This window comes from Balaenoptera physalus, assembly GCF_965194825.1.
Source record: "Balaenoptera physalus genome assembly, chromosome: 3".
NCBI lineage: Eukaryota > Metazoa > Chordata > Mammalia > Artiodactyla > Balaenopteridae > Balaenoptera > Balaenoptera physalus.
In genome coordinates this window covers 28,325,375-28,352,196 of record NC_138890.1, presented here as the reverse complement: position 1 = coordinate 28,352,196, position 26,822 = coordinate 28,325,375, and the positions used below count along the sequence as shown (strand labels likewise).

The following is a 26,822-nucleotide window of genomic DNA, read 5'->3' as shown; positions in this document are numbered from 1 at the left end:
GGGAGGAGAGAGGAGGAAACTGAGAGGGTAGAAGACTCAGAAGGAGAGAAAGGGGAAAAGCAAGCTGAGACAGAATGAAGGAGGAACAGGGGAATGTGCTGAGGAGAGAGAGGGGAGACAGTGAGGAGGGAGGAAAGGAAAAGCAGAGGAGGAGAAGACAGGCGCCCTTGTCCTTGTTAATATCCGCGAGGAAGCTGGCCGAGCGTGTCCTTACGGGCCCTGCCGTGGCCATGGCCGGCAGGGAAGTGCCCCTCCGGTGACATGGGTGGCAGTCGAAGGAGGGAGGGGCAGGTCTGCAGCAGGTGGCCGCCCCTGGGTGGGGCCGCCAGCCGAGCCCGGGGGTATAAGTGGGAGGCCGGGCCTGCTGAGCACCTGTCAGGGCCAGCTCCCCTGCGCAGGTGCCAGGCAGGTGGCTCCGGCCGAGCCCGGCCCCAGCATGAGCTCCTTCGACCTCCCAGCGCCCTCCCCGCCCCGCTGCAGCCCCCAGTTCCCCAGCATCGGCCAGGAGCCCCCCGAGATGAACCTGTACTACGAGAACTTCTTCCACCCCCAGGGCGTGCCCAGCCCTCAGCGGCCCCCCTCCTTTGAGGGCGGCGGCGAGTATGGGACCACCCCCAACCCCTACCTCTGGCTCAACGGGCCGGCCATGACCCCGCCGCCTTACCTGCCGGGCGCCAGCGCCAGCCCCTTCCTGCCCCAGACCTACGGGGTGCAGAGGCAGCTGCTGCCCGGTGTGTCCGGGCTGGGGGGCGGCGACCTGGGCTGGCTGCCTATCCCCTCGCAGGAGGAGCTGATGAAGCTGGTGCGGCCCCCCTACTCCTACTCGGCGCTCATCGCCATGGCCATCCACGGGGCACCCGACAGGCGCCTCACCCTCAGCCAGATCTACCAGTATGTGGCCGACAACTTCCCCTTCTACAACAAGAGCAAGGCCGGCTGGCAGAACTCCATCCGCCACAACCTGTCTCTCAACGACTGCTTCAAGAAGGTGCCCCGTGACGAGGACGACCCAGGTAAGGGGTCTGCAGGCTCGTGCCCCCGAGGAAGGCTCAGTCCTCCCGACACCCCATTCTAGAAAGTCCTGAATATGGCCGTGCCCCCCGAGACTGGGGGCCAAAGGGAGTCATCTGTAAACATGGACCCTGGAGGCAGATTTGGGTTTGAATCCTGGCTGTGCCGCTGACCAGTCAGTGACCTGTGAGCCTCAGTTTCCCCATCTGAAAAACAGGGATGTAAGAGTGGCTCCTTTGCAGGTTTGTGGGTGGCGGGGTCATGAGATGACGTATGCGAGGTGTTTGGTGCTAACGAGTGCTCGATGGACTGCAGTGATTGTGACAATTAACCTGAATCCCCAGAATCCAGCATGTAGAAAGTCCTTTGCCGGCAGGGGATGGGTAATGAGTGCTTGGACTAGATAAAGGCAGGTGTATCCTAGGCCTGATGGGAAGGGACCGGTGTTTGTGAAACAACCAGTAAGGGCCACATTATGCTGCCTGCCCTAGTTACATCGTCTCCTTTAATCCAGCCCTGCGGGGTGGCTCTTATGAAACCCATTTTACAGATGAGGAAAATAACACCTAGAGGTGAAGCAGCCTGCCTCGGGTGACACAGAATGATGTGACAGTGACGGAGAATGAATCTGAACGGAGGTGACTAACACCACAGTGTGAACTTTTTAATGAGCAATTTCTAAAATAGAGACGTACACAGAGTAATATATTAAATACTCATGTGTCCATTTCCCAGAATTAAAGTCCACTCTTGTCCCAACATAGGAATCCAGGGTACCTCTCAGAGGAACCCCACCTCCACCCTCTTTGAGGCTTGTGAGGGCAGGACTGTTTGTCCCCCAGAAGGGGGTGAGCATCCCATCCAAAGACTGGCCTCACCCTCAGGCCGAGAGACGCAGGCAGGCAGGGTTCAGATTGTCCTTCCTGGTTACAAAGCCCCTTTTACACATCTGGCATTAGCCCTCTCTCACAGCCAGCCTGAGGAAGAAGGGACAAGGTCCAATGGGCCCACTTCTCATGCTAGGAAACTGAGGCTCACCCAGAGTCCCTCAGTCCGAAGCGGGGACTCAAGTCCATCCTTGGAGTTCACCCCCCAGACTTTCAGGGAGCCCTGAATTTCTCCCTGAGTTTTCTTTCACATCAGCAATGGAAGAAGCCCCACCCTCACCTTTCCCCAGTACTTGAACTTCTTAAGGAGACCACACTTCACGGCTTAGACCTCTCTTGCTTTGTGCTCCCAGGGTGCCTTGGTGTGAGGTGGGTGCTTAAATAAAGATCTGTGTGCTGTGGCCTTGCAGGGGTTTGTGGAATTCCTGTTTTGTTCTCTGCCTTTCTGCATTTGTTACCTTCGATTTTAGTTTATGACAATAAGAAGGAACAGAAGCAAAGCACTGGATCCGTCTCTCTACTTACCTTCTCCTGCTTTTGTGCCAGGCAAAGGGAATTACTGGACCCTGGATCCCAACTGTGAGAAGATGTTTGACAATGGAAATTTCCGCAGGAAGAGGAAGAGAAAATCGGATGTTTCCTCCAGCACGGGCTCCTTGGCCTTGGAGAAAACGGAGCCCAGTCTCCTGGCAGGAAGCCCCAAGACCGCGGAGGCCCAGGACATCTTGGATGGTGCTTCGCCGGGTACCACCAGCTCCCCGGAGAAGCAGCCCTCGCCGCCCCCGCCGGGAACCCCGTGCCTCAACAGCTTCCTCTCCACCATGTCAGCCTACGTGAGTGGGTCAAGCCCCATGGGCCGCCCTGTGGCCACGCCGGGACTGAGCCCGGAGCCCGCTGACAAGGTGGGGCAGAACTTGCTGAACTTCAACTCCTACACCCCACTCACCAACATCAGTGGCCACGCGGGCGGGGGTGAGTGGGCCAGCCCCGCGCCCAGCAATGCTCTGGGCTACGGAGGCTCCGTCCTCAGCCAGTTCAGCCCTCACTTTTACAACAGCGTCAACACAAACAGCGTCCTCTACCCCAGGGAGGGCACCGAGGTCTAGAAACACAACAGCTCCCGAGCCAGGTGGACACGCTCGGGGTCCTCCATGTCAGCGTCCAAGTGGTCCAAGACCTCCAAACTGCCCAGACATACACAGGAGGCTCAGAGGAATTCATCGTTTTTCCAGAACATTGTGTAAACCTTGTGTTTATCACATATCCATCCACAGACCCACAACCAGCTTTGCAGTAGAAATACTGGTGCCTGCATGACAGTAATCCACTTGGCCATTTATTGAGCACTTACTATGTGCTGGGTGCTGTACTAAGCTCTTTGAAGGCGTGATCGTACTTTCTATTTACAGCCAACTTGTGAGGGTCATATAAACCATCTCCATTTAACAGATGAGAAAACTGAGGCTTGAGGAAGTTAAGTAACTTTCCCAGGGTCAGACAAACTAGGAAGCGGCAGAGCCAGGAGTCAAGTCCAGGTCTCTATGACTCCCAAAGTTTGGGCCAATGAAGGCAGGGATGGAGGAATTGGTTGAGCAGCCAAGGAAGGTCAGTGTGGAGAGCTGATGATGGCAAGCATATGCAAATCTCCCCACTGCCTTCTGGCCATCCATCACATTTAGTGCCAGCCCTAGGCACATCTCATCTTGGTCCAAGTCCTCAATCTATGGCCCCCAACTTACCTGCCGACACTCCTTTTGCTACTACTCAAGGGGGAAGCCCAGATCCGTGCCCCAGCAGGACGATGCGTCCAGCCTCTCCCCACAGGGGGATGTTGCTTCCCCAGCCCCGCAGACCATAAGCAGAGCAGGGAGAGGAGTGGTGTGCACCCCAAACCCCACCCCCACCCCCTCACTGCCCACTGACAAAATCTTGTAAAGCCCAGCTTCCTGTGTGCACGTCATGGACCAGTGAGCTGGAGGTGGCTGAGTCTGCCAAGAGAAACAAGGCTGAATAAGTGCTTCCTTTTTTATAGCCCGGGAGGGGCTGCAGACCGCCACAGAGGGGTCCGTGCGTGCTGCTCCTGGGACCTTTTTCTTGTTTTGTATGTACTTTACATGCCTGTGATGTTGCATCACAGCACACCCGGGGAAGTATTTTTTGTTTTCTTATGTTCTTTTTAATTAAAAAAAAAAAAAAAAAAAAGCTACGTGTGTCCTTCCTTGTGAGTTTTCCTGTCACTTGGCTGCTGGTTGACTCAGTATGGGGCCAAGTGCAGCCTGGAGCTGAAGGCTCTTGGGACAAGAGGCAGAGAAAGAATGGGTGTCAGGCTCTTTCCCTCTGCCACATTGGCATGCAGACAGGACAAAGGTGCTCAAAAAAAGAGGAGAGCTTGTGGGACACAAAATATGGCCCAGATTACAGCTCATGCAATTGTCATTCCTGTGTTATGATCATGTGATCCCCCTAACAAGCGTGTGCAGGGAGTGGTACTAATCCCATCATTATACAGACGAGAAAAACGAGGATCAGAGTGCCTGAGCAAGGTCCCCAGGCAGTCCCTGCCCTCATCTTCTGACTCTGCAGCTCATCACGCTGTAGTACAGCCTCAGACGTGGCTGACCCTAGTGGCAGTGACAACAGTCCTATTGGCTACGATTCGCCGAGGACTGTGGGCAGGCACTGGGCCAAGTGCTGTGCAGGGGGAGCTCTTTTATCCTCACAACAGCCCACAGTGTGGACACTGGCGAGTGACTGGGGTCCTGGCACAAGGCCTGCTGGATGACTTGTGCGTGGAAGCTGGAGGTCTTCTAGTTGGAGAGCCCTCCTCAGACGTGCATACCGAGGGCTCAAGCCATACCAAGCTGCCCCCTCAGACTCTGGGGGGCTCCCTTTCCCTGGAGTAAGAGAGGAGGTGGTAAATAGTGATGATGATGATGATGATGATGATGATGATGACATTCGTTGTAGGTTTACTACGTGCCAGGCACTGTGTTAGGACTTGACCTGCCTTATTGCGTTTAATCCTCCAAATAATCCAGTGCAATCAATACTATTATCTCCACTGTATAGGTGAGAAAACTGTAACTTACAGAGAGATTCTGTAACTTGATCAAGGACACACAGCCAGGATTTGAATGCAGATCCATTGATGCCATGGCTAAAACTCTTCTCCGCTGCACCTGGCGCTGGGGAGCCCTGGACTCACCGTGAGAGAGCAAAACTAGGAAAACCGAGATGAGAAAAAGCGGACCTCCTTAGAAACCCCTCAGATTGTTTCCTGGGGAACTCCGTTCCACAGAGAGCCAGACTTCTCCTGGCGGTAGAGGCAGATGCAGTGCTGGCTGAGGAGGTAAAGGGAAGGGATACAGTCTCAGACCATAAAAAAAACCTCAGAAAACTTGGAACAAGCTGACCTCTTGCTGCACAGAATGGAAACCTGAGGCTGGAAGAGGAAGGGACCCCACAAATGTCTTTGGTGAGATGGAGTCAGAGACAGAGTTGGAATGTGGGTCCCTGAAGGCTGGACCAGGATTCTTTGTCACACTAGATCCCACTGCCACCAAATTTGCCCAAACAGACACCCCCCTCCATGAATAATCTCGGCGCCCACTCTTTGAGCCCCACTCCTTTCCCACGACGGGTCTGCCGGGTGTGCAGTCTGGACAAGGCACCCGGCGTGAAGGGACCCAAACAGAGACCACCAGCCTAGCCCCCTGGGAGGGAGGTGGTGATTTAGAACCCAGGTCCACAACACAAAGTCCCCACTCTCCTTCAGCCCAGAATGTAATGGGCACGGCAGTAAAAGGAGTGTCTGCAGGGCTCTGACAACTCTTGTCAGTGGCTGCGATGTTCCGGGTAGCAACGCTAGGAGCTCATGGGAGGGGAGGGGGGAGTGCGCACTGCCAGAGGGGGGACCCGGGTCAAGAAGGGGGTCTCCCTGGTCAGCTTCTGCAGGCTGCTTCTTGCCCTCTTTTGGTTCTCTTCCTCGGAGAAGAAATGGGATCTGAAGAGAGAGAGGGAAGGAGAGAGGGAAGGATGGATGAAAGAGGACCGATCGTCCACCAAGCATTCAATTCTGTGGATGGCCTTTGGGCTTATTAGCCTCCTACAATGCGGCTCTATGTTAAAGACACGTCCTCCAACACCAAAAAAGTGTCTGAGAAGAGGGCCTCCTGTGTTTTGGGAGCCCAGGAAGGCTGCGTGGAGGAGGTGAGATGGGACCTGAAGGACGATGGAAATGAACTAATGCAAAGAATTTCCAAATAAAAGGAAACTAAGAATTAATCACCTGCAGACCTAAACTAAAGGAAATTGCTCAGTCTGAAGGGAAATGGTAGTACCTGGAAGCTCAAATCTTTCAAAAGGAATGAGGAACATCAGAAATGGTAAAATTCTGGGTAAATATTACTAAAGTCTATTTTTTCTTCCTAATTTCTTTAAAATACACAAGGCTGCTTGAAAAAAAAAACTAACATTGTCTTGTAGAGTCTATAATGTATGTAGGTGTATATAGATTTTCAAATGGCAACTTTGCTATAAGGGATAAGGTTTTGTGGTAAATGGATCTATATGATAGGAATATTTTTTTCTGCATATTTTGTAAAGTGGTACAAACTTAACTCTAAATAGACTGTTAAGAAAAGCTGAGGAAGTCATTATAATCTCTAGAGCAAATAATGCAAAATAATGCAAAGAAGTGGAACTAAAAAGCCAATAGATAAGCTGAAATGGAACCTTTAAAATATTCAAATAATTCTTTAAAAGACAGAAACAAGGAATAGAGAAACTGCAAAACAACTAAAAAACTTAAGAGAAACAAACAGAAGAGAAATGATAAAATAGTAGCTCTAAATCCAGCCAGATCATTAACTACATTAATTGTTAATGAACTGAACACTACAGTTAAGTGGCAGAGATTTTGGGGGTGAATAAAAGAGGACAACTCAACTATATGCTGTCTATAGGAGACAAGCTTTAAACAGAGAGGACCCAGGTAGGTTAAAAGTCAATGGATGCAAAAGAGTAAGCCCAAGAAGCAAGAGCTGGCCCTATTAACATTAGGTAAAATAGACCTGAAAACCAGGAATATTATCAGAGCAAAATGGGGACTTTTAAAGTAATGAAACAGTCAACTCATTAGGTAGACAAATATTCATAAATGGAAGAACTTTAAATACGTGAAGCAAAATTGACAGAATGAAAGGGAGAAGTAAACAATTCCACAATCTTGGTTGGAGGTTTTAACACTTCTCTCTCAATAACTGATGGAATAAATAGTCAAAACAATCAGTAAAGACATAGAGGATCTGAACAACACTAGGAACCCCCTTGACCACATTGATATTTCTAGAACATTACATCCAACAATGTAGTACACATATTATTTTCTAGGGCCTATGATATGTTTACCATATTCTGGACCATAAAACAAGCCTCACAAAATTCAAAAGGATTTTAAAACACTGTGCTATGTGAAAGACGCCAGACACAAAGAGTAAATACTTATATAAATATTTATATAAAATTCTAGAAGAGTCAATCTGTAGTGACAGAAAGCAGATCAGTACAGGCATAACTCAGAGATACTGTGGGTTTGATTCCAGACCACCACAATAAAGCAAATATAACAATAATTTTTTGGTCCCATGAATTTTTTGATTTCCCAGTGCATATAAGAGTTATGTTAACATTACATTATAGTCTATTAAGGATGAAATAGCATTATGTCTAAAAAAACAATGTTTACACCTTAATTTTAAAATACATTATTGCTTAAAAATGCTAACCATTATCTGAGCCTTCAGTAAGTCATAATCTTTTTGCTGGTGGAGGGTTTGAAATACTGTGAGAATTACAATATGACATGCAACACAGAGGCATGAATTGATCAAACGCTGCTGGAAAAATGTTACCGACAGACTTGCTTGATGCAGGGTTACCACAAACCTTCAATGTATAAAAATGTCTGCAAAGTGCAATAAAATGAAGAACAATAAAGCAAGGGTGGCCTGTAGTTGTCTAGGGCTATGGTGGAGGCAGAGGTGAAGATTGATTGGGAAGGGACCCCAGGGAACTTTCTGGGTTGATGGAAACATTCTATACCTTGATTATTGTGGTGATTACATGTATGCATCTATTTGGATCTGTACACTTAAAATAGGAACATTTTACTGCAGGTAAATTATACCTCAATGAGGTTGATTAAAATTAAAAGAGACTTTTGGAATGTATACCAGGAAGTGACAAAGCTGGTTAGAACCTTAGCAGAGGCTGGTTCCAGAACACTGAATTAATTATTTGCCAATACTTAAAGCCTGTGAGATTTCAGACAAATATGAAGACTTAGGCTTCTCTGAAAAGCAGGAAGCTCTGGCAATACTGAGCCAAGATTCACCCACCTGCCATCTCCCCCACCAAACCATGGCTGGAGCAGGGTAGCAGCTACTCCCTTTAGATGGAGCACTGCCTTTCCAGCGGCCACCCTGCCTGCTTCACTCATTTAAGTGATCCGTCTAGCCCTGGTTGCCTTGGGGTTTGTGACCCATTGACTGGAGCGATAGTAGTGATTATCACTTAGTGTCTAGTTTAGCCCCTATAGCTTCTATATGGATCTCTCAGCATCTGACTTACCCTACTATCAGGCATAGATATATAGTTTCATTGTTATATTCAAGCACTTTGTGTATATTATCGTGTTAAATCCTTACAGCGACCCTACCAAGCAGGTCCTGTCATCACCCCCAGTATGTAGCTGAGGAAGCTGAGACACAGAGAGTTTAAATACATGCCCAGGTTTACACAGGCAGTAAGTGATGGAGCCAGAAAACAAACCCAGAGCTGTCTGATGTCAGGGATTGTGCACGTCCGAGAAAGCCCAGCTGGGCAACTCCTGGAAGCAGGCTTCACGTGGAATTCCACGGTGCTGTGTGGGCTCCAGGGGGCGCCACTCACACAGGACACAATGCAAATGGTGCCTTCTTGGGTCTTGTAAAACTGAAGGGTGGGGTAGCCAATGGAAGGGGGTAACTCCCTCTAGCTTTGGGAATTTAATTCAGTCAACAAGATTTTCTTTAGCACCTACTATGTACCAGGTGCTGATCTAGGTGTTGGTCTAGGAGACACAGCGGTGAGCAAAGTTCCTACCCTAACAGAGCTTACCTTCTAATGGGAGAAACGGCCAATAAAACATAAGCAGGTTATATAATTGTATTAACATTTAATACCATGCCAGTTAATGATCAATTGCTGTGAAGTGAACTGAAGCAGAGACAGGGCTCAGCAGTGACTGGGGACACTATTTAAGATCAGAAGGGGTGAGAAGGCTCTCTGAAGAGGTGACATTTGCAGATGTGAAGGAGCCCTGCAAAGATCTGGAAGAAGGCCAGTCCAGCAGGACAATGGGAACAGCCAAGTGCAAAGGCCCTGGGGTGGGAACGAGCTCTTGGCATGTTAGATGTTAAGGACGAGACACTAGTAGGACCTCACAGGCCTTGGCAACAGTGTGGGTCTCATTACGTCTATAGGGGAGAACATGGGGGCAAGAATTTGCATGGAGGGAGAGATGGAAGAGAGTAAGTTCAGGGCACTCTGAAGGGTGATTGAAGGACTTAGTGCCCACCCCAGGAACAGCCCGCAGCCCTCCTGAACATGTCTGTCAAAGTGTGCCCAGCAGTTCTTCTAATTGTGATTGTTTTTCCCAAAATACAGGTGTGGATAGCCTGGTTTGCAGCAGGATGGCAATGACACCTGGTCTGGTTTCAGTAAATCTTTCTTATGCAAAATTCCATCTCCATCTGAATCACCAAAGGCTCTGAGGCATTCCACCTGAGTCTCTGGCTGCAGGATGTGCTAGACAAAGAGGGAAACAATGTCCCTGAGTGACAAAGTGGACAAACTCCAGTGAACAACCACTCACCAGCTAGGTGACCTGGGGTGAGTCACTTCTCCTCCCTGAGCCTCAGTCCCCTCCTCTGTAAAATGGGGCTACCCAGGCCTCATTTCCAGAGTGGCTCATGGTAATTAATCAAGATCGGGTTTTTGAAAACACTGTGTGCAGGACCAGTTCATTTATTTACTTATTTATTTTCTGTCTCCCCAGCTAGGATGTAGATGCCTTGAGAGTAGGGTCTTGTCTGCTGGTTCATCTCAGCAACACCAGGGCAGAGTACAGAGCCTGTTACACAGTAGGTGCACAATAATATTTGCTCAATTAATGAATAGTATATGCTTATTAATTACCTGCAGATATAATGTTGGATGTGGCTTCATATCCTTTAGTTTCTGAATATTACACAACAGGATTTTCTCTTTCGGGTCCAAATGAGCACTGCATGACTTGTATTGTGTTAAGGTTAGTAGTGATGGTTATTTCCATGAAAATGTCTCTCTGAGTGAGCAGATATGCCTGTGAGTCTGTTAACACATCCTAACTACCTTTGGATTTTCTACCTAATCTGTTGATTTGGGTAGAATATATGACATAACCAGTGTCTATCCCAACTTCTACCATACAGAAAAGGAATTTAAATTAATATCAATATTTAATGCATTTGTTCATTCATTCTTTTTTTCAGTAAATATTTATTGAGAAACTTCCATTGAACTGTGGGACTCAGCATGGAAGAATGTCACTCATAGACCCTGCCCTCGAGGAACTTACATTCTAGCAGGAGACAGGCATAAAGCAACTCATTATACAAATAAGTAACTGCAATTGAAGTTAGAGCTAAGGAGGCCAAGTCCAGGTGCTATGAGTGTGTCTATCAGGATTCCTGACTTGGACCAGGGTGTCAGGGAAGGCTTCTGTGAGGACGTGAGGTTTGTGCTGAGCCTGAGAGGTGAGAAGCGAGGGGAGAGAGCATTGAGCCAGCCAGAGGGATCACCGGGCACGAGGGCCTGTCCTGGGAGAGGTCTTGTACTTCTGAGGATCAGAAGGGAGAGGGATAGGTGACAATGTTGGAGGTTTGGCAGGAGGCAGGTCAGGCAGGGCTCTGTGGACCTGAGAAAGGATTTGGATTCAGTCTACAAACAAGCAACACCACCAAAGTGGTTTAAATCCGGTAGAGACATGAACACATTTACTTTCTTTCTTTCTTTTTGTAAATTTTATTGAAGTATAGTTGATTTACAATGTTGTGTTAATTTCTTCTGTACAGCAAAGTGACTGTACATATACACATATCTGAAATCACTTCGGCTGATGTTTCCATGAGACTTTGTACATTTCAGTGTATTCAAAACTGGAAACTCATGTTTGATGACCTTGTAATCTTGCAAGGTCAGTAGTGCAGTTCAAAGTCTCCCCTATGTTACAGAGGAGGAAACTGAGGCACAAGGACGTGGGAGGGCTTGATAAAAGCTGCTTGACAAGCAGGGCAAAGTCTTTGGAGCAACATCAATCTATCAATGAATAAATGGAGTGTGGGAAGGCGTATAAGGAATTGGGTATTAGAAATGGTCCTGTGTTCTCTGGCTCTGGCTCTCCCTGATAATATTAAAAGTGGTGAATCGGCAGTGAGGCGATCTGAATATGTGTGAGCAGAAAGTCAGCTGACGGCCAACCTCAGAGCCCATGGCCACACCTGTCCTCCCTCCAGTACTGAGATCTTAGCACTAAGCCCCATTGGGGAAGGTGCATCCTAAACCTGGTCCAAGCTTATCAACGGTCTGCTCCTTCTCCAGGGTCCCTTATTTCCTAACAAAGCCACACTTCCTTAGCTTCAAAATTAATAAGATAATAATGATAAGCAGTGTCTATTAAGACTACTGTGCTTGTCTGCTCAGCACCTATTCCCCACCTCCTCCTTCTGGTAACAGCACCCTGATTTTTTTCCTTGGGCAACAGCTCCATGGTGAGCAAACTACCCAGAGCTTACCCAGTTAGGCTCAGCTCTGATCTCCACTTAAGCCTGACCTGTAATAGGAGTTCAGTAAATGTTTTCTAAGTTTAATAACATTTATTACTTAACGACTGCATCAGTCAAGACTCTTTTGGCTGCAAGTGACAGAAACGCCCACCCGAGAGAGTTTTATTGGCTCACGTAACAAAAAGTTCCTATGATAGGGCTGACTGCTCTCCCACCACCACCAGCAGGTGCAAATGTGTAGCGACATGAAAGAGCATGGCCAGAGCCTTGAGATCAAGGAGGAAAGGGGACATGGATGTCATGGACTCAGGGCACCAGTTGGGCATCTTATTTGCAGCCACAGAAACTCACTCTGGATAACAATAGTGGGAGAGGACACAGGGGAAGGATCTTGAGTGACTCATGGATCAAAGAGAAGACTGGGGAACCAGGTGCAGGAGAAAGATGAGGCCAAGGAAGACCAGGTGCAGGAATGACAGTCCAGGTCAGCCACCGGGCCCTGCGGTGAGAACCACAGTGCTGGCACCTCACCGCTGCTCCAGGAGTAATTCTTACCTGGGCCACTCCTCAAGGTTGAAAGCCCAAGGGCAACATGCAAATGACCCAGCTGAGGTCCTGTACCCCACCTCTGCCTGAGTAGGGAGAGGTGGCATCTGGGCTCTGCCTTCTTCCAAGACTAACACAAAATTCTTCCCTAATAAAAAGGGGCTTGGATGCCAATCTGGAGAAAACATAAGGTTTGAAGAGGTGAGCTGAGGAAGAACCTCATGGGAACTCACATTCTGATGCTTTGGGGGCCAGCTGATCACATGTCCCTATTAAAGACATCCAAATTCAGTTTTAGAAATGACTCTTTTGGACAGACTGTGTCAGATTCAGCTATGAGCCACCAATATGGAAGGAAACTTAACCTTTATCTTTTGGGTGATGGGGAGCCATAGGAAGATTTAAGCCAGAGGGAGGGGACGTGGAAACAGAGAGAGATGCTAGGGCCAGCGAATCAGGCCGTGGCTGCGGGGTTCGGATGGAGGGGGTGGACTTGAGACCTTCTTAAGAGAAAAAGGCAGCAGGATCTGGCGACTGAAGCTATGAGGGATGTGTTGGGAGAGGGAGAAGAAAGAGTCAAGAACTCACCAAATTACTGGCGCAGGGGATCAAACATCATCAAACGCCTCCTCTCAAGTGCTTCGTTTTTGTTAGCAAGGAAAGGATATTGTAAAGGCCAAATTGCACAACCAAAGAGGAAATCCAAAGGCAGACAGAGAGAATAATAGAAAGGCCTCTGCATTGACAGTGTGATTCATGATTATTCTTTAAGTTGAGAAGGAAAAAAAATAATTGATCCTGGATGAAGAAATTGGGCTTGGCTGAGCCTGGGGCTATGGGAGGTAAGTCTGCTCCAGAATTCCTTGGGGGCGTGTAGCTGATGGGTGAGAAGGAAGGAGGGGAGGAATGGGGCTGCAAATGCTTAAAGAGACATTTTGTCCAGGACTGGGGCTGGGAAAATCAAGGGGACTGGGTTTTATTGCTTGGAAGGGAGGAGGATGTTGGCAATACTCAGCCCTGTCCCTGTAGATGCGACTTCTTGCCAACTTACTTGGTTTTGATTAAATCTTCAGGCTAGCCTGGAGGGAACCCAACCTGAGCCCCATCTTTTGCAGATGAGGAAACGCAGACCACGAAAGCTGGGGCAGCTAAAGAAGGTCACACGCTTAGGAAGCGGTAGAGCACAAGCTAAGTCTGGCTCAAGATTCCTGACTGCCAGTAGAATCCAGGGCCCCTGAGCCACTCGGTCCTGGGAGCAGCGATTTATGTCACATAGAATCTCCCACTGATTTAGCCACTTGCACAGTGTTTGATAAATATTCATAGAAGGGAATTTATTTTCCATTGGTTTGCTATCAGTTGATCTATCAAGCAACCAGGATGAATTGAAGTTCTCCTATGGGGATTCAGAGCAGAGGAGAGGAAAATCAATGAGGCCTTGATGAGTCAGAGAGTCTTCCCTAAGAGTAGGAAGGGAAGGACTGGATATGCCAGGAGAAGAGAAGAGAGCCATCCAGGAGGCCAGGACAAGGGATGCATTTTAACAGATCTTCCCATTAATTTTTAATGCCCCCCTTAAGGGTGGTGAGAACCCAAATTTGACTATGGTCTGTAAAGGATTCCTAGGCTCTGTATGGATGTAAGACAACCTAAGTCATGAAATTGGGAGACCAAAATAATGAAATTTCTGACACAGTCCAATGGTCTAGGTCAGAGTTCAGCAAACTTTTTATGTTAAGCTCTACAAGCCAAGAGACAAAACCTAGGATACTATGAAGGTACAAGAGAGAAAAATTCTCTGAACTTTTTATTAATGAAAAAATACAATAAAAATAAAGTAACTGAGTGCAATTTTTTGGAATACAGTTCTACTAATGAGAAGATGGGATTCTCTTGGAGGGATAACATTTCATTTAGTTGAGATTCAAAGTGGGTGTCACCTATCCTCAAAATCAATTGCAAATGTTCATCTGTTAATGCTGATCTCTAGTGAATTTTATATGCTTCTTATTTGACAGTGTCTTTTACACAGAGAGGTGACACTCGTGGCATCCCTGTGATTGGCAGTGCACCAAGCAACAGGGCTAAGGTCTGAGAGACCAGCAACTACTCAGCTCTGCGTAGCACAAAAGCCTCCGTGGATGGGAGGTAAAACAATGAGCGGGTCTTGTTCCAATAAGACTTTATTTATGGACACTAAAATTTAACTTTCTTATAATTTTCACATGTCACAAAATAATCTTCTTTTGATTTTTTTTTCAACTGTTTAGGAATACAAAAACCTTTCTTAGCTCAAGGGTGCCCTACAAAAACAAGTGGTAGGCCAGATTTAGCTCACGAGTCACAGCCTAGCATGACAAGTTAAGCTATTCATAATCAGAATGGTCAAGGGACATCTCTGATGTTATCCCTAATATCTGACCGGCAGGAAAGAAGTATCTGGGAGGAACTAGAAATAAGGAGTTATGGAAGCTTCTGGAGCCTTGGGAAGATACCAGCCTCAGTTCTGGAATGAGGGTCCCTGACTTGGTGGGTTTGGTGGGACCCACCAGTGTTCTCCTGACCCAAGACTCCTTTAATTCTGGAAGTCTGATCATGGATTCTACTTGTCTATGTGGCCATTCTGGGCCCCCAAGGTCCTAATACTTAACACAAGGGTTTCCAAAGGACGGAGCGGAGCTGCCTGAAAAGGATAACCTCCCAGACAGCTGAGACCAAGGCGGATGGCTGGGCTGGGGCACGGGGAGCAGCATGTAGTGCTGGGGCTTGGAAATGGCCCTTATCTCTAGCTGCTCAGGGGGAGCGTGGCACCTGTTTATGGGTAAACTCAGAGCCTAACCTCAGCTGGAGGCAAGGTAATGGGGCAAGACAGGGCTGGAGAGCACCCAGGCCAGGCCGCCGAGGTTTAACCCTTTCTAGGCGGCAGTGGGTGAAGGTATAACACTGCCCCAAATGAAGGACCAGCCCTAACCCACCGCCCTGTTTTCAGCTGGTTCCTACAGGAGAGGGGAGAGCCCTGCCGTGGTCCAGCCGAGGTCAAGTTGCTTTTGCAGATTTTAGTAACTGAAGTGGCTGAGAAAAGCACTGAATCATTTACTCCTGCAGCAAATAACCACGACACCTGCTGTATGCTGGGCACTCTTGGGGCTGTACCGTGAACGAGATCAGCATCACAGCTATGTTCAAGCTCAAGGGTTCTTTAATGACCCCTTGGCCTCATCTCCAGGCCAAGGCAGAGAGTACATGATTATCCCCATTTTACAAAAGAAATAACTGACACACACAGGGTCACCCAGGATATAAGGGTAGAAGGTAGACGATAACTCAGATCTCCTTCATTGGAGCATAAAGTTTCCACTTTGTTAAAACACAAGACGGTTTTTCCAAACCCTCCACTATTCGTGTATCTATTCACTCAGTCGCTTTGTCTGACATGCTTAGTGATTGTGACCCTGCCCCAGACTGAGCGTGGAGTGCCTGGGACGTAAAAACAAAGGAGCTCGTTCCCTTTCCTCAAAGAGTCTGTGGTCTACGAGGACCACAGGGGTCATGGGCTCCACAGCCACCCCAGGCACAGTGAAGGAGCACATGGAGGGGCCCTCAGTGAGGAGGCTGAGACATAGGATGGCTTGGAGACAGACCTTCCATTTGCTGTGTCACCTTCGTCAAGCCACTCTCCTCTCTGAGCCTGTTTCCTCATCACTTAAGTGGGCATAGCAATAGTACCTACCTCAGTGGGCTGGTGTGAGGGCTCAATAACGTGATATGGTGCCTGACACAGTCAGCACTCGATGAATGATGATTATTTAAGGGTCCAGGAAAGAAAACCCAGAAGGACAGGTAAAAGGGTCCAGAATTCAGTAGGACAACTGATTTTGTGTGTCTGTCACAACGTTTTGTTTTTAAACAGTTTTGCGCAGTTATTAAGTGTATGTACTGAGCACAGATCAACACCTTGAAGCAACCCCTTGAAGCAGGTATGGTTGTTTTCTTCCCATTTTGCAGATGAGGAAATTGAGGACCAGTGATAGAAAGTTCTCCAAGATCACACGGCAAGAAAGAATAAAAGACTGTGTCCCCCAACGCTTGTCCCCACGCTGGGCCACCCCATTGTTAAATGGAGGAGGGAGTTTGGCTGTCATTTTGCTGTGGACAGGACAGGAAAACCAAGGTTGAAATGGTGGCATGAAGGGCGCAAAGGTGACGGGGAGGTGCTGACAGGAAGGACTCTGAGACCCAGAAAGGGGGACTCCAACAAAAGCAGAACCGCCCCCAGGATGACCTCCCTGCGCAACATCAGGCCTATCTTCTCTGCATGTTGCTCTGTGGTCCTACCGAGAGGAGGCACGAGGGGGTGGAAAAAGATGACCAGCTGTGGGACACCTTCACTTCCCCAAGTTCCCGAAAGGTTTTCCACCTTCACGATGATCTCGTCCAGCCAATGACAATGAAGCTACCGATGCTTCGGTTGCCCCCCACGCCCCCCTGCTCCTCCCTTCAGCCAAAGGAGAGAAATCCTGATGGATTTCTGCACCGTTTAGTGCTGAGTCGCCATGATAGAAATATCTGGTATCTGCTCACACAGAGGAAGCCCCCAACCAGAAGATCTGGTTGATCTAAGTCAAAGTTGGCTGATACTTAGCATGTGCCTTGGACCCTGTCCTCCCTTGCCCATGCAGACATCAGAAATCGATCATGGCATTCCTTCCGCTGAGCTCTGAGAAGGCCAGTGTATTCATTGCCTAGTGCTGCCTTAACAAATTGCCACAGGCTGGGTGGCTTAAAATGGCAGAAATTTATTCTCTCAGAGTTCTGGAGGCCAGAAGTCCAAAACTAAGGTGTCAACAGGGCACACTGCCTGTGAAGGTTCTAGGAGAGAATCTTTCCTTGCCCCTTCCAGTTTCTAGCATGTCCAGGCTTTCCTTGGCTTGTGGCTGCACCACTCCCATCTCTGTCTCAGTCTTCACGTGGCTTTCTCCCCTTCTGTGTGTCTGTGCTTCTGCTCTTCTCCTTCTTATAAGGATACTTGTCAATGATTTTAGGACCCACTGGGTAATCCAGGATAAACTCATTGCAAGACCCTTAACTTAATTACATCAGCAAATGCAATTTTCCAAATTTTCTAATCCTTATGTTCTAATAAAATCTCATTCACATGCTCCAAGGGTTAAGTTGTAGAACTTTTGGGGTGGAGGGAGGGAGCCACCATTCAAACCACTACAGTCACAGAATCTTTCCCAGTATAGTGTTCAAATGAATTGACCCACACAAGGTAATGTTGGCCCATGAAATGAAATCTTTTTACAATCTCTGGTCTAAATCAAACCTGGTGATTTGATCGAACTATAAATGTTTGTGGAGTGCCATTTATGTAAGAGCCTCAATGCTCTCAGCTGTGCAAGGGGCCATGGTGAAAACTAAGAGAGATACATATCAAAAAACACGTGGCTGGCACAGGATGGGCCTTTAGTAAATGTTCATTGGCCTATCCAGGCACCTTGCTGCATCCTGTAAAATATAGTCTCTGCCCTGAGGGAAAAACCCTGGTAGGAACTAAACCTGAGGAGATCCTAAAGGGATGAAGTTTCCCATGAAGTTTCCTTTCCTCCCACTGCAATCACGTTTAACAGCTGTCTTCCCCAGTCCTTGCTTTTATTCAACAAATATATTTTAGCTGCTACTCTGGGTCAGCTCTGTGCCAGGTTCGGGGATAAAATGTCTGATGAGCCCTCATGGGACAGAGCCCACTGAAGGGGACAGGCTGGGAGGTGGGCTATGAAAGACTATTGGGGCTCTACTTTAGACGAGAGGTCAGGGAAGCCTCACTGAGGAAGAAAGAGGAAAGATGACAGGGTTTAGCCAAGCCATGAGCTGAGGAACGATAGGCTGAGAACCTGGTGGAGCCAAGGCTGCACCTGTGCTGATCACCTCTGTACCCCCAGGAGCCCAAAAAGGAGGTGTGAAATCACATTTAATAGAAAGGTGATTGCCTAACCCATTTTACAGATGGGAACAGCAAGGCAGAACACCTAAGCTTGCACTGAGGGTACGGATTTCTGTGGATGAGGAGAGCCTGGCATGCGCTGACAGCCAGCTTGCAGAGGTGGCCCCTGCTGTCCTACCTGCCTCCCCCGGTATCCCTCACCCAGGCTCCTGCCCATTGGCTCACGCTCTCTGAAGGAGCTCCATGCCAAGCCAGGGTGAGGGGAAGAGCGGGAGGAGGGCAGGGAGGCCTCATTTCAACCTGGCACAAAGTGAATTCTTTATGGAAAGAACCAGATGAGCAGGTGGCCTGGGATGCTGAAAAGCTGGAAGAAACATGCCCAATTCCCAGCAAGAACGCCAAAGAATCACTCTATTGGGAAATCTCTCCCCTGCCGTACACTGGCCCTACCAGATGGACCCTTTCCCTGGGGAGATTTCTCCCCATCAGCCCTCACTCTGCTCTCTACCTTGATGACTCCTACACATCACTCAGGCTCAGCTCCCCCATTGGGTTAGGCGTCCTCCCCATGCTCTCTTAATACCCTGTGATTACCTCTCCTACACTGCCTTCAAGATGCACTGTCTTGTCATTTTCCTGGTGAAACCCCCCTGGCCAGATGGTGACCTTGTTAAGATCAGGGATTCTAGCCCTCTGTTTTGTGAACCCAGCACCTGAATCTGGCTTACAAAGATACCCAACATAAGTTTGATGAATAGGCATGTGAAGGAGAAAAAAACAAAGAATCAATCAACTAATCAATCAATCAAAATTTATTTGTAAACAGGTTACATGTAAATATCAAAACCACAATTCAGCCCCAGGCCTGCTTCATCCTGAACCACACAACCCGTAAGCACCTCTGTCCTGCAGGGATGTGTGGGCTGCCGGAGTGTCCAGTAGGTCCAGAGGGAGAGGAGGAGGGTAGGGGGTGAAGAGAGATGCACACGACACAGGGATGGGTTCTGGGTGCAAATACACTCGTTCTTCCATATTTATTGAGCACCTCCTGTGTGCCAGGCACTGTGTTAATGCAGTGGACCCTGATGTAAGACATGGCCTCTGCCCTCAAGGATTTCACAGTCAGACTGGACAGGTACACTGACGGGTGCTGGGAGGGGTGAGGGGGGGTTTTGATGCAGGAGGAGACAAGCCCAGACCAAGGTCAGCTTTGGGTAGAAACTGTCCCACAGCTCAGGGGCATGACCTACCCTGGATCCCCCAGAGGCTTCTGGGTGCCCATCATAGTGTGCAGGTGATATCTCTCTGCCCAAGACTGCAGCACCAACTCCTGCCTGAGTTTCCAGCCTCCCAAGTCTGCAGATTGCAGACTTGCCATGTGAGGCAAGTCCTCAAAATAAATCTTTCTCTACCTCTCTTTGGATATGTGTAAATCTTAGGATATATGTATATTATATATACATTATACATATAGATATAGATCTAATCAGTTCTACCTCTCTGGAGAACCCTGACTGATACCGATTTTGGTATCCATCTCCACACTGCCCCAGAGATCTTTCTAGAACACAAGCTGGATGGTGTCCCACTCCTGCTTAAACCTACCTTTAATTCCCCAAGCTCTGGGATAAAATCCAGACCCTGCCAGGTGACTTCTAAGGGTGGAAGCCTGGTTGATTTTCAGCCTCCGTTTCCCCGGTTCCCAGGAACTTCCTCTCCCCTCCCCTTCTGGTACCCTAGTCTTCAGCCAGCTGAGCAGGGGGGAGATACTGTGAGGACAAGAGCCCAGGGAAAGGCTCTCAGAAGCAGACCTCTCTCTCTACACCCCTACCATTCCTCTACCCACCACAAAGCAGGCCTTCTAGAACTGTCTAGGACACAGCTGCAATGAGGGTCTGGGCCTGGACCCTCTGGATCCAGTCTGAGGGCACGAGTGTCCAGAGCTCAGGAGAAGGCAGAGGGAGCCCTGTTTTTGCCAATCCCTCCCCGTGGGCAGAGTTGGAGCCAAGTTTGGCGGAGCTCCTTGGCTTGGCTTCCTTGACTCCTGCAGGTGGAAGGCCCCTGAGCAACTGTGGTTCTTTCTGGATGTCTCAACCAACCCAGAACCCCAGCCCCAGCCCCAGTACCGGAGGGGCACCCACTGGTGGTGATTGTAAAAAAATAAAACACAGGAATATCACACAGGGCTCAGGCTGGGACCCGTGTAAACCCCACACTCTGGTGCCAGGGAGCGTGGCCTCTGGTGACTGCCAGAGGAAACCCCTGTCCCACTGAAGCCCAGCCTCCCACCATGGCTTAGGGGTCGCTGACTTCCCCCAGGGACGTGGATGGCGCCCCAGGGCTCATCCCCAGGCGGGGGTGTTTGGGTAGCAGACTGCTCGAGCACACAGGATTGGCTATGAAAGTCCCTGCAGCATGAGACACACCTCCCAAGAAAAGCCTTTCCCTTTGGAATCTCCTGGCCACGAGGACTCTTGCTGACGTGGTAGCAAGAGGTACATGAGAGATGAGAATCCAAGCATTCAATCAGTCAGCCCTGATCCCCTGCTGTGTCCAGGTACCGTGGACCTCAAAAATAAAACACAGCACCTTCCTCAAGTAGACTTCCGAGACGGACGCTGGTGCTCTAGGGCCTCTATACACAGCACTGCGAGGCTTGCAGGAGACCATCTGCCGCGGTGTTCAGAGATTCCCAGTGCCTCTGGGGACTCACCACGTACCACATCTGTGATGTCTCCAGTTCGCCTTACACACCGCCCAGACGATCTTTCTCTAGCATTGTTTTCTGGATTAAATCAAACTCCTTCAGTGCCCACTAAGGCTGGTCTCTGGAGGCCTCTCCCTCCTCCTCACTCACCCCTCCCACCCAGCTCCTCATTCTCCCCTGCGCTTCAGCCAAGCAGGGCTCTGGGCAGACACTTGAACAAGCACTCTTGCTTCATACCATGGGGCCTTTGGACTCACAGTGTCCTGCCTGGAATGCCTTTTCCCTGCCTCGCCCACCTGGCAGTTGGAAGTTATCCCCTTGTGAAGTCTTCTCTGACGTCTCAGCCGCAACACCAGTACCCCTAGATGGTATGCTCTGTCCATAAATGCAACTTCCAATTCCTCACCATGTTTGGCTGGTTGGTGAGGCCTTGTAACTGAGCAGGACCCTATGGGGCCTTCCCCGGACAGACACCTCCCCTATATCCTCTGCTGTAGCTCCTCTCTGAAGTACTTAGATAGCAGTATCTGATGCACACTTCCTGAGTTGATTTACAGTTGCTAAAACCAACACCAAATGGAAGAAATTAACTACTTGATGATCATGAGCCCCCAGACCTACTGGTGCCTGTGGATTGATAACCGTCAACCACCCTGTTACCTCACCATCAACCAATCAGAGAATTGTGCATAAACTGATCACCTACCCTATGAGCACCTGCCCTCACCTGGCTTCTAAAAATACTTTGCTGAAACCCTTCGGGGAGTTTGGGGTTTTGAGCACAAGCCACGCGTTCTCCTTGCTTGGCCCTGCAATAAGCCTTTCTCTGCTCCAAACTCTGACATTTCGTTTTGTTTGGCCTCACTGTGTGTTGGGCACACAAACCTGCATTTGGTAACAGCCTGGCATGTCTTGGCCAATGCCCACCCCTCCCCATCACCCACATCTTACCAGTTACCCTGGTCTTTTTTTTTTTAGAAGGTTTTGTTGTTGTTGTTCTTTTTAAATTTTTTTAGAAGGTTTTGTTTTTTATTTAATTTTTGGGCTGTGCCACGTGGCTTGCGGGATCTTAGTTCCCCGACCAGGGATCAAACGCGTGCCCCCTGCAGTGGAAGCATGGAGTCCTAACCACTGGACCACCAGGGAAGTCCCACCCTGGTCTTCTTAAATGCCAGCTATTTTTCATCTCACGGACTCCACACTTTCTGTTTTCTCTGCCTGTAATATTTTTCCCCAGGAGCCACAAACTTTAATTTTTCAGGTTCCAGCTTCTAGAACCACAAAAGAGAGATTCTCCCCTATTGAAAATGGAGTCTCTTCCTCTTTCTTCTTTATCTTCACACACTGCCTGGTTTGCTCATAATACAAACACAATTGCATTACTTTTGTGGACTTCTTCCTTTGTCGACCCAGTTATCGCCTTTCTGTCCGCTGGACTTCCGATTTCATGAAGGGAGGAGGTCTTGCTGTTGATCCTCACCATTGTATACCCAGCCTTCAAAAAATCATACTTAATAAATATCCATTGAAGGACTAGTGGTTATGTGAGTGTACACATATGAAGGAATTCACCTAATATGTGTGCATCTTACCATACGTAAATTACACTTTAATAAAAATATATACAAAGTGTACTGAATACTTATAAATGCATTACAAATGATAAGTGATAATGCACGAATTTGCCTATGTATCTTATTAATTGTATTTGCATCACTGGTGTTTAACACAGAGCCTGGCCCAATATTTCCTCCATTCCCGTGACGTAAAGTGGCTAAATTCAGCGCACATTACATTAATGTGATCTTCCTTTATACTTCCTCTTGGAAAGTCATCATTAAACCAGTGATGCATCTTAAAATAGATGATTTGTCTTAGAACACTGAACATAGAAAACTCAGTTTGTAGAAGTCACTCACTAAATGTTGAACAAATTTGACTTGAAACGCAATGGCATAAACTCTTAAGGGAGCTTGAAAAAGAGGTTTATACAGTACTCCTCTTACCTTATTCACCTGTTTAAGAGAAACAGGCCCGTGAAAAGGCTGCAGAGAGTGTACTAGTTAAGGCCTTGGGACTGGATCACCTGCCGATGAATCTGGGCTCCACTGCTTGCCAGCTGTGTGACCTTAAGCATAGTGCTTAACCACTCTGAACCTTGTTTTCCTCATGAAACAGGAAGTGTGATCCCTACGCCACAGAGCCCTGGTAAGGATTCAATGAGATGATGACTGGGAAGCTTTTAGCTCGGTGCCTGGCAGACAGCAAGCCCTGGATAAATAGTGGCGATTATTAGTGGTGTTGTGTTCCAGCCCAGGCCCTGCCCTGGTCTTCTGAGCCCACAGTCAGTCCCCTGTGAGCGCCACATAATTGTGCGTGTTTGCAGGGAGGGACCAGAGCACAGGGGAGGAAGAGGAGGTACCTGCCCCCGAGGGGACTCTCATCCTAGAATTCTCTTCCTTCCCAGCCCAGTGAAAGTGTTTCCTCCACTCTGTAGAACTTCACTCCTCTGGGATCCCAGCTCTGGGCCCCAGGGGTGCTGGGAACAGAGCGGCACAGTCAACAACCTTTTCAGTTGTGTCAACATCTCTTGTACCTTCAAGTCCCTGGACTTCAGAAACCAGGGGAGGATATCAGACTCAAAACTGGAGCCAGCCCACGTGGCAGCCTCAGCTCTCATGAATACCCTCCATGCATCCCTGTCTGAGCATCACCGACTCCCTGGAATCCCAAACCAGCCAAGGCCATTCACACTAGTGAGCCTCTGCACACGCTGTCCACACCACCTGACGCTCCCAGTGCATTCCACCTATGGCCCTTGGCTCTGAAATGGGATTTTATCATTTCCCTTATTTTACAGGTGAGCCAGCTGAGTCCCAGAGAGGTTTGGTCACCTGATGCAGGTGACCCAGGGGCTCCCAACTCCCAAGGGCCCTAGGTGACCCCTCCCCTCCCCACATCTTCCACCAAAATAGTAATCAAGTGTCTCCAGAGAGTCCCACGTTCACCATCTCACTCTGAGGTCAGTTTTATTCTCTCCAGCTTACAGGTGAGGAAGCCCAAGTTCAGTTGCTTGCCTGGGAGCACGTGGTGTCAGGTGGCAGAGATGCCCTGCAACCCTAGCCCCTCGGGATCCAACTGACTTGCTAAACTGATTCCCGGGGTGATACTGTTGACTAGCATCCTGAATTGGAGACATGCTCTTTTGGGGTAAAAATATCAAAGAATTAGGACCTCAGGAGGAGCCCCGAGGAAGGTGGACTTCCCTGACCACCCTGGCCAAGTACACTTTCCTCCCTGTCAACACTTCCATTGTCGTTTAGAGGGTGTAGTAAGATTCCCAGGGCCCAGGAGACATGGAAGGACTGGGAGTTCTCAGCCTCCTACAGAGCTCCTCCCATCTCGCCCACCCAGCAGACACGCAAAGCCAAGACCTCCTGTCGCAGTTTTCAGCCCCAGTGACCCCAGACAACTTGGTCACTTTGCCCTCCAAGTTCAGTTCCTTAGAGCATCAGCTCTGGAAACGGCTGCCTAAACTCAAATCCCAGCAACACCACTTGCCAGCTGTGACCCCATGGGCAAGGGACTTAATCTCTCTGTGCCTCAACACCTTCACCTATAAAATGGAAATAACAACAGTATCATGGTTGTGATAATACACGAGACAGTAAACCCTCAAAAAATGTTAGTTTGGACGTGGAGGTGTGTTTTGATTTGTCTCTCCTGAAATGAAGCCAAACATTCATAAGGATTCTTGCTTTCCTCGGGCGGCAGGAGCTGCAGCCAGGCGGCTGGAAGCGGGGATATGGAAACAGGCCCGGGGCCAAGTGGGGACAGCGAATCCCATCCAAGTGTCCCGGCCCAGCAGGGGAGGGCCAGCTCGAGATGGCGAGGCTGCCCGCTCAGGCCTCGGTGCCAGGCCATGAGTGAGTGGGCCCCTCTGGGCCAGACACCTATTTTCATTATCAGGCCCACATTCCTGGGATTCCTGGGTGAACCAGGCGCTTATTACAAGAGACTCAAAGCGCCAAAGGAAAATACTCATTTGAGGCCCAGACACGGATTTTTCATTTTCATAATTGGCCGTTGGGTCTGCACGTCCCAGGGCGGCAGGCGGAAGGGAGCTGCTGGACAAAGTGTCTCTGTGGGAGCCCAGTCGCCCGTGGGGGAGGGCGGGGCCAGCTCCGCCCACAAGGCCCTCCAGAGGTCATGGCATCCATTCCCCTGCCTCTCGGCCTGACTCATCAGCACCCGGGCCAGAGGGACAGGCATCTACTCTGCTTTGCAGAAGGGGCCAGGAGGCTTGTGAGATCCCCTCCAGATCCTCTCACACACTAGCCGTCTGTCTAACTCGGCGTCTCAACTAGGAGGTGATTTGGGCTCCCAGGGGAGACGTTTTTGGTTGTCACAACTGGAGGAGGAGGAAGGACGGATGCTCCTGACCAAGGATACTGCCCAGCATCCCACAAGGCACAGGACAGCCCTGTTGCCACAACAAAGAACCACCCAGCAGCCCTGATGACAAGTGTCGGCCCATTGCGCTGCAGTTCTTGTGCACTTTTTCCCAATTAGAGTTCACGGAGGTGTAACAAGGGGAGGAGGGGCAGTTCCAGGTGCGTCTTTTAGGAAGGAGAGACAGGTGTAGGGTGGGGAATAAAGACCAATATACACGGCTGCCTACCCAATGGGTGCAAGGTGGAGATAGACTACAGGGGATTTGGAATCCAGCAGACCTAGATCGGTGCACAGCCTCCATTCCCAGCTGTGGGGCTCTGGGCAAGTCACTTCGTGAGTTTCATTCAGCCTGACCTGGGAAATGAGGTCAGCATCGCCACCTCACAGGGTGGGTGTGAAAATGAGCGGTGATGACGTTGGCTGAGTACCTCGTGTCTGCCTGGAGCATGGAAGTTCCCCACACATGCCGACCTCCTCCCCTGACTCTATTTCCCCTTTCCACAGCCTTCCCGTTGGCACCTTCCTTCCCCTGTGGCCTCTGCCTCCCTCTCTCTGCCCCTCCAAACCCTTCCAGTGCCCAGGCCACTGTCCCTCCGGAGCACCTATTCCGCCTCCAACCCCTGGCCACCCTCCTAAGCCAGCAGAGATGCCTGCCTTGGCCACGCACTGGCTTCTACGGGTCATTCCTGGCTCTAGGGGTATGGGGGCATATTTGGGAGTCTGTGGTATGTGTGAATGACATGTATCTATAGATTTGCACATGTACTGAGCGTTTTTGTGTGTATGTTGGTGTGTGAGTGTGCGTTTCTGTGTCTTGTGTGGATGCATATGTCCTGGGACTGCCTCTTTCTTCTTTCGTTGTCTCCCAGTCTCTGCAGGATACTTTGCAATATGCTGGACTCATTAGCTGTAGAGGGTCCTTAGGGGAAAGCTGGAGAGATGGATGTCTCCAGATTTCAGAGCAGGCTCTTTCTTCCCTCTCCCCTGAGAAGCATGCCCAGAACCCAGGTTGTCATACACCATCCTGCCTTTCCCCACACCTTTCCATCCTCCTTTTCTGAGCACTGACTCTGGGCCAAGCCCTGTCCTGGACACCTGGATGGAGAGTTGCTCCCACCCAGTCCCTGCTGAAAGTCAGCTCACGTTCCAGTGGGAGCTCTCAGGGCTGCTGGTCAGCCAGGATGTACCCGGACAGCAGCACCTGCTTTTAAAAGGTTGAGATACTCCTTAACGTTTGGCAAACAGCCTCTGCCCTGAGTCCCAAAGGCCCCCTGATTCCCACGATCCCGGAAGTGACGGGCTAACCCAGTCCCTGCAGGGAGCCTCCAGGGACCCTGTTCCTGGGCTGTGCCGGCCTCCCTCCATCAGCTCTGATCATTTGGTGCCTCTGCCATACCAGCTGTTAA

At 49.3% G+C, this 26,822-nt stretch overlaps 1 protein-coding gene across 5 annotated transcripts; it reads left to right on the top strand.

The window, feature by feature from the left end:
* Nucleotides 1–12: 12 nt before the first annotated feature.
* On the top strand, nt 13–25,356 carry FOXI1 (forkhead box I1). 5 transcript variants are annotated; one of them, XR_014262051.1, is made up of 3 exons: nt 13–1,013; nt 2,445–9,830; nt 9,997–25,356. XR_014262051.1 is itself a non-coding variant. In XM_082456506.1 (2 exons), exons 1-2 carry the CDS (start codon nt 437–439, stop codon nt 3,002–3,004), a joined length of 1,137 nt encoding a protein of 378 aa, XP_082312632.1. In that variant the 5' UTR covers nt 13–436; the 3' UTR covers nt 3,005–25,356. The 5 variants fall into 5 exon arrangements, 1 of the variants encoding a protein (XP_082312632.1); XR_014262052.1 differs by having other exon boundaries at nt 2,445–13,152; nt 14,177–25,356; XR_014262053.1 differs by having other exon boundaries at nt 2,445–14,239; nt 14,329–25,356.
* The last annotated feature ends 1,466 nt before the right edge of the window (nt 25,357–26,822 follow it).

Coding starts and splice junctions, on each gene's coding strand:
- FOXI1 (XM_082456506.1), top strand. CDS start 437: ATGAGCTCCTTCGACCTCCCAGCGCCCTCCCCGCCCCGCTGCAGCCCC. Junction 1,014..2,444: donor CCGTGACGAGGACGACCCAG/GTAAGGGGTCTG, acceptor CTTTTGTGCCAG/GCAAAGGGAATTACTGGACC.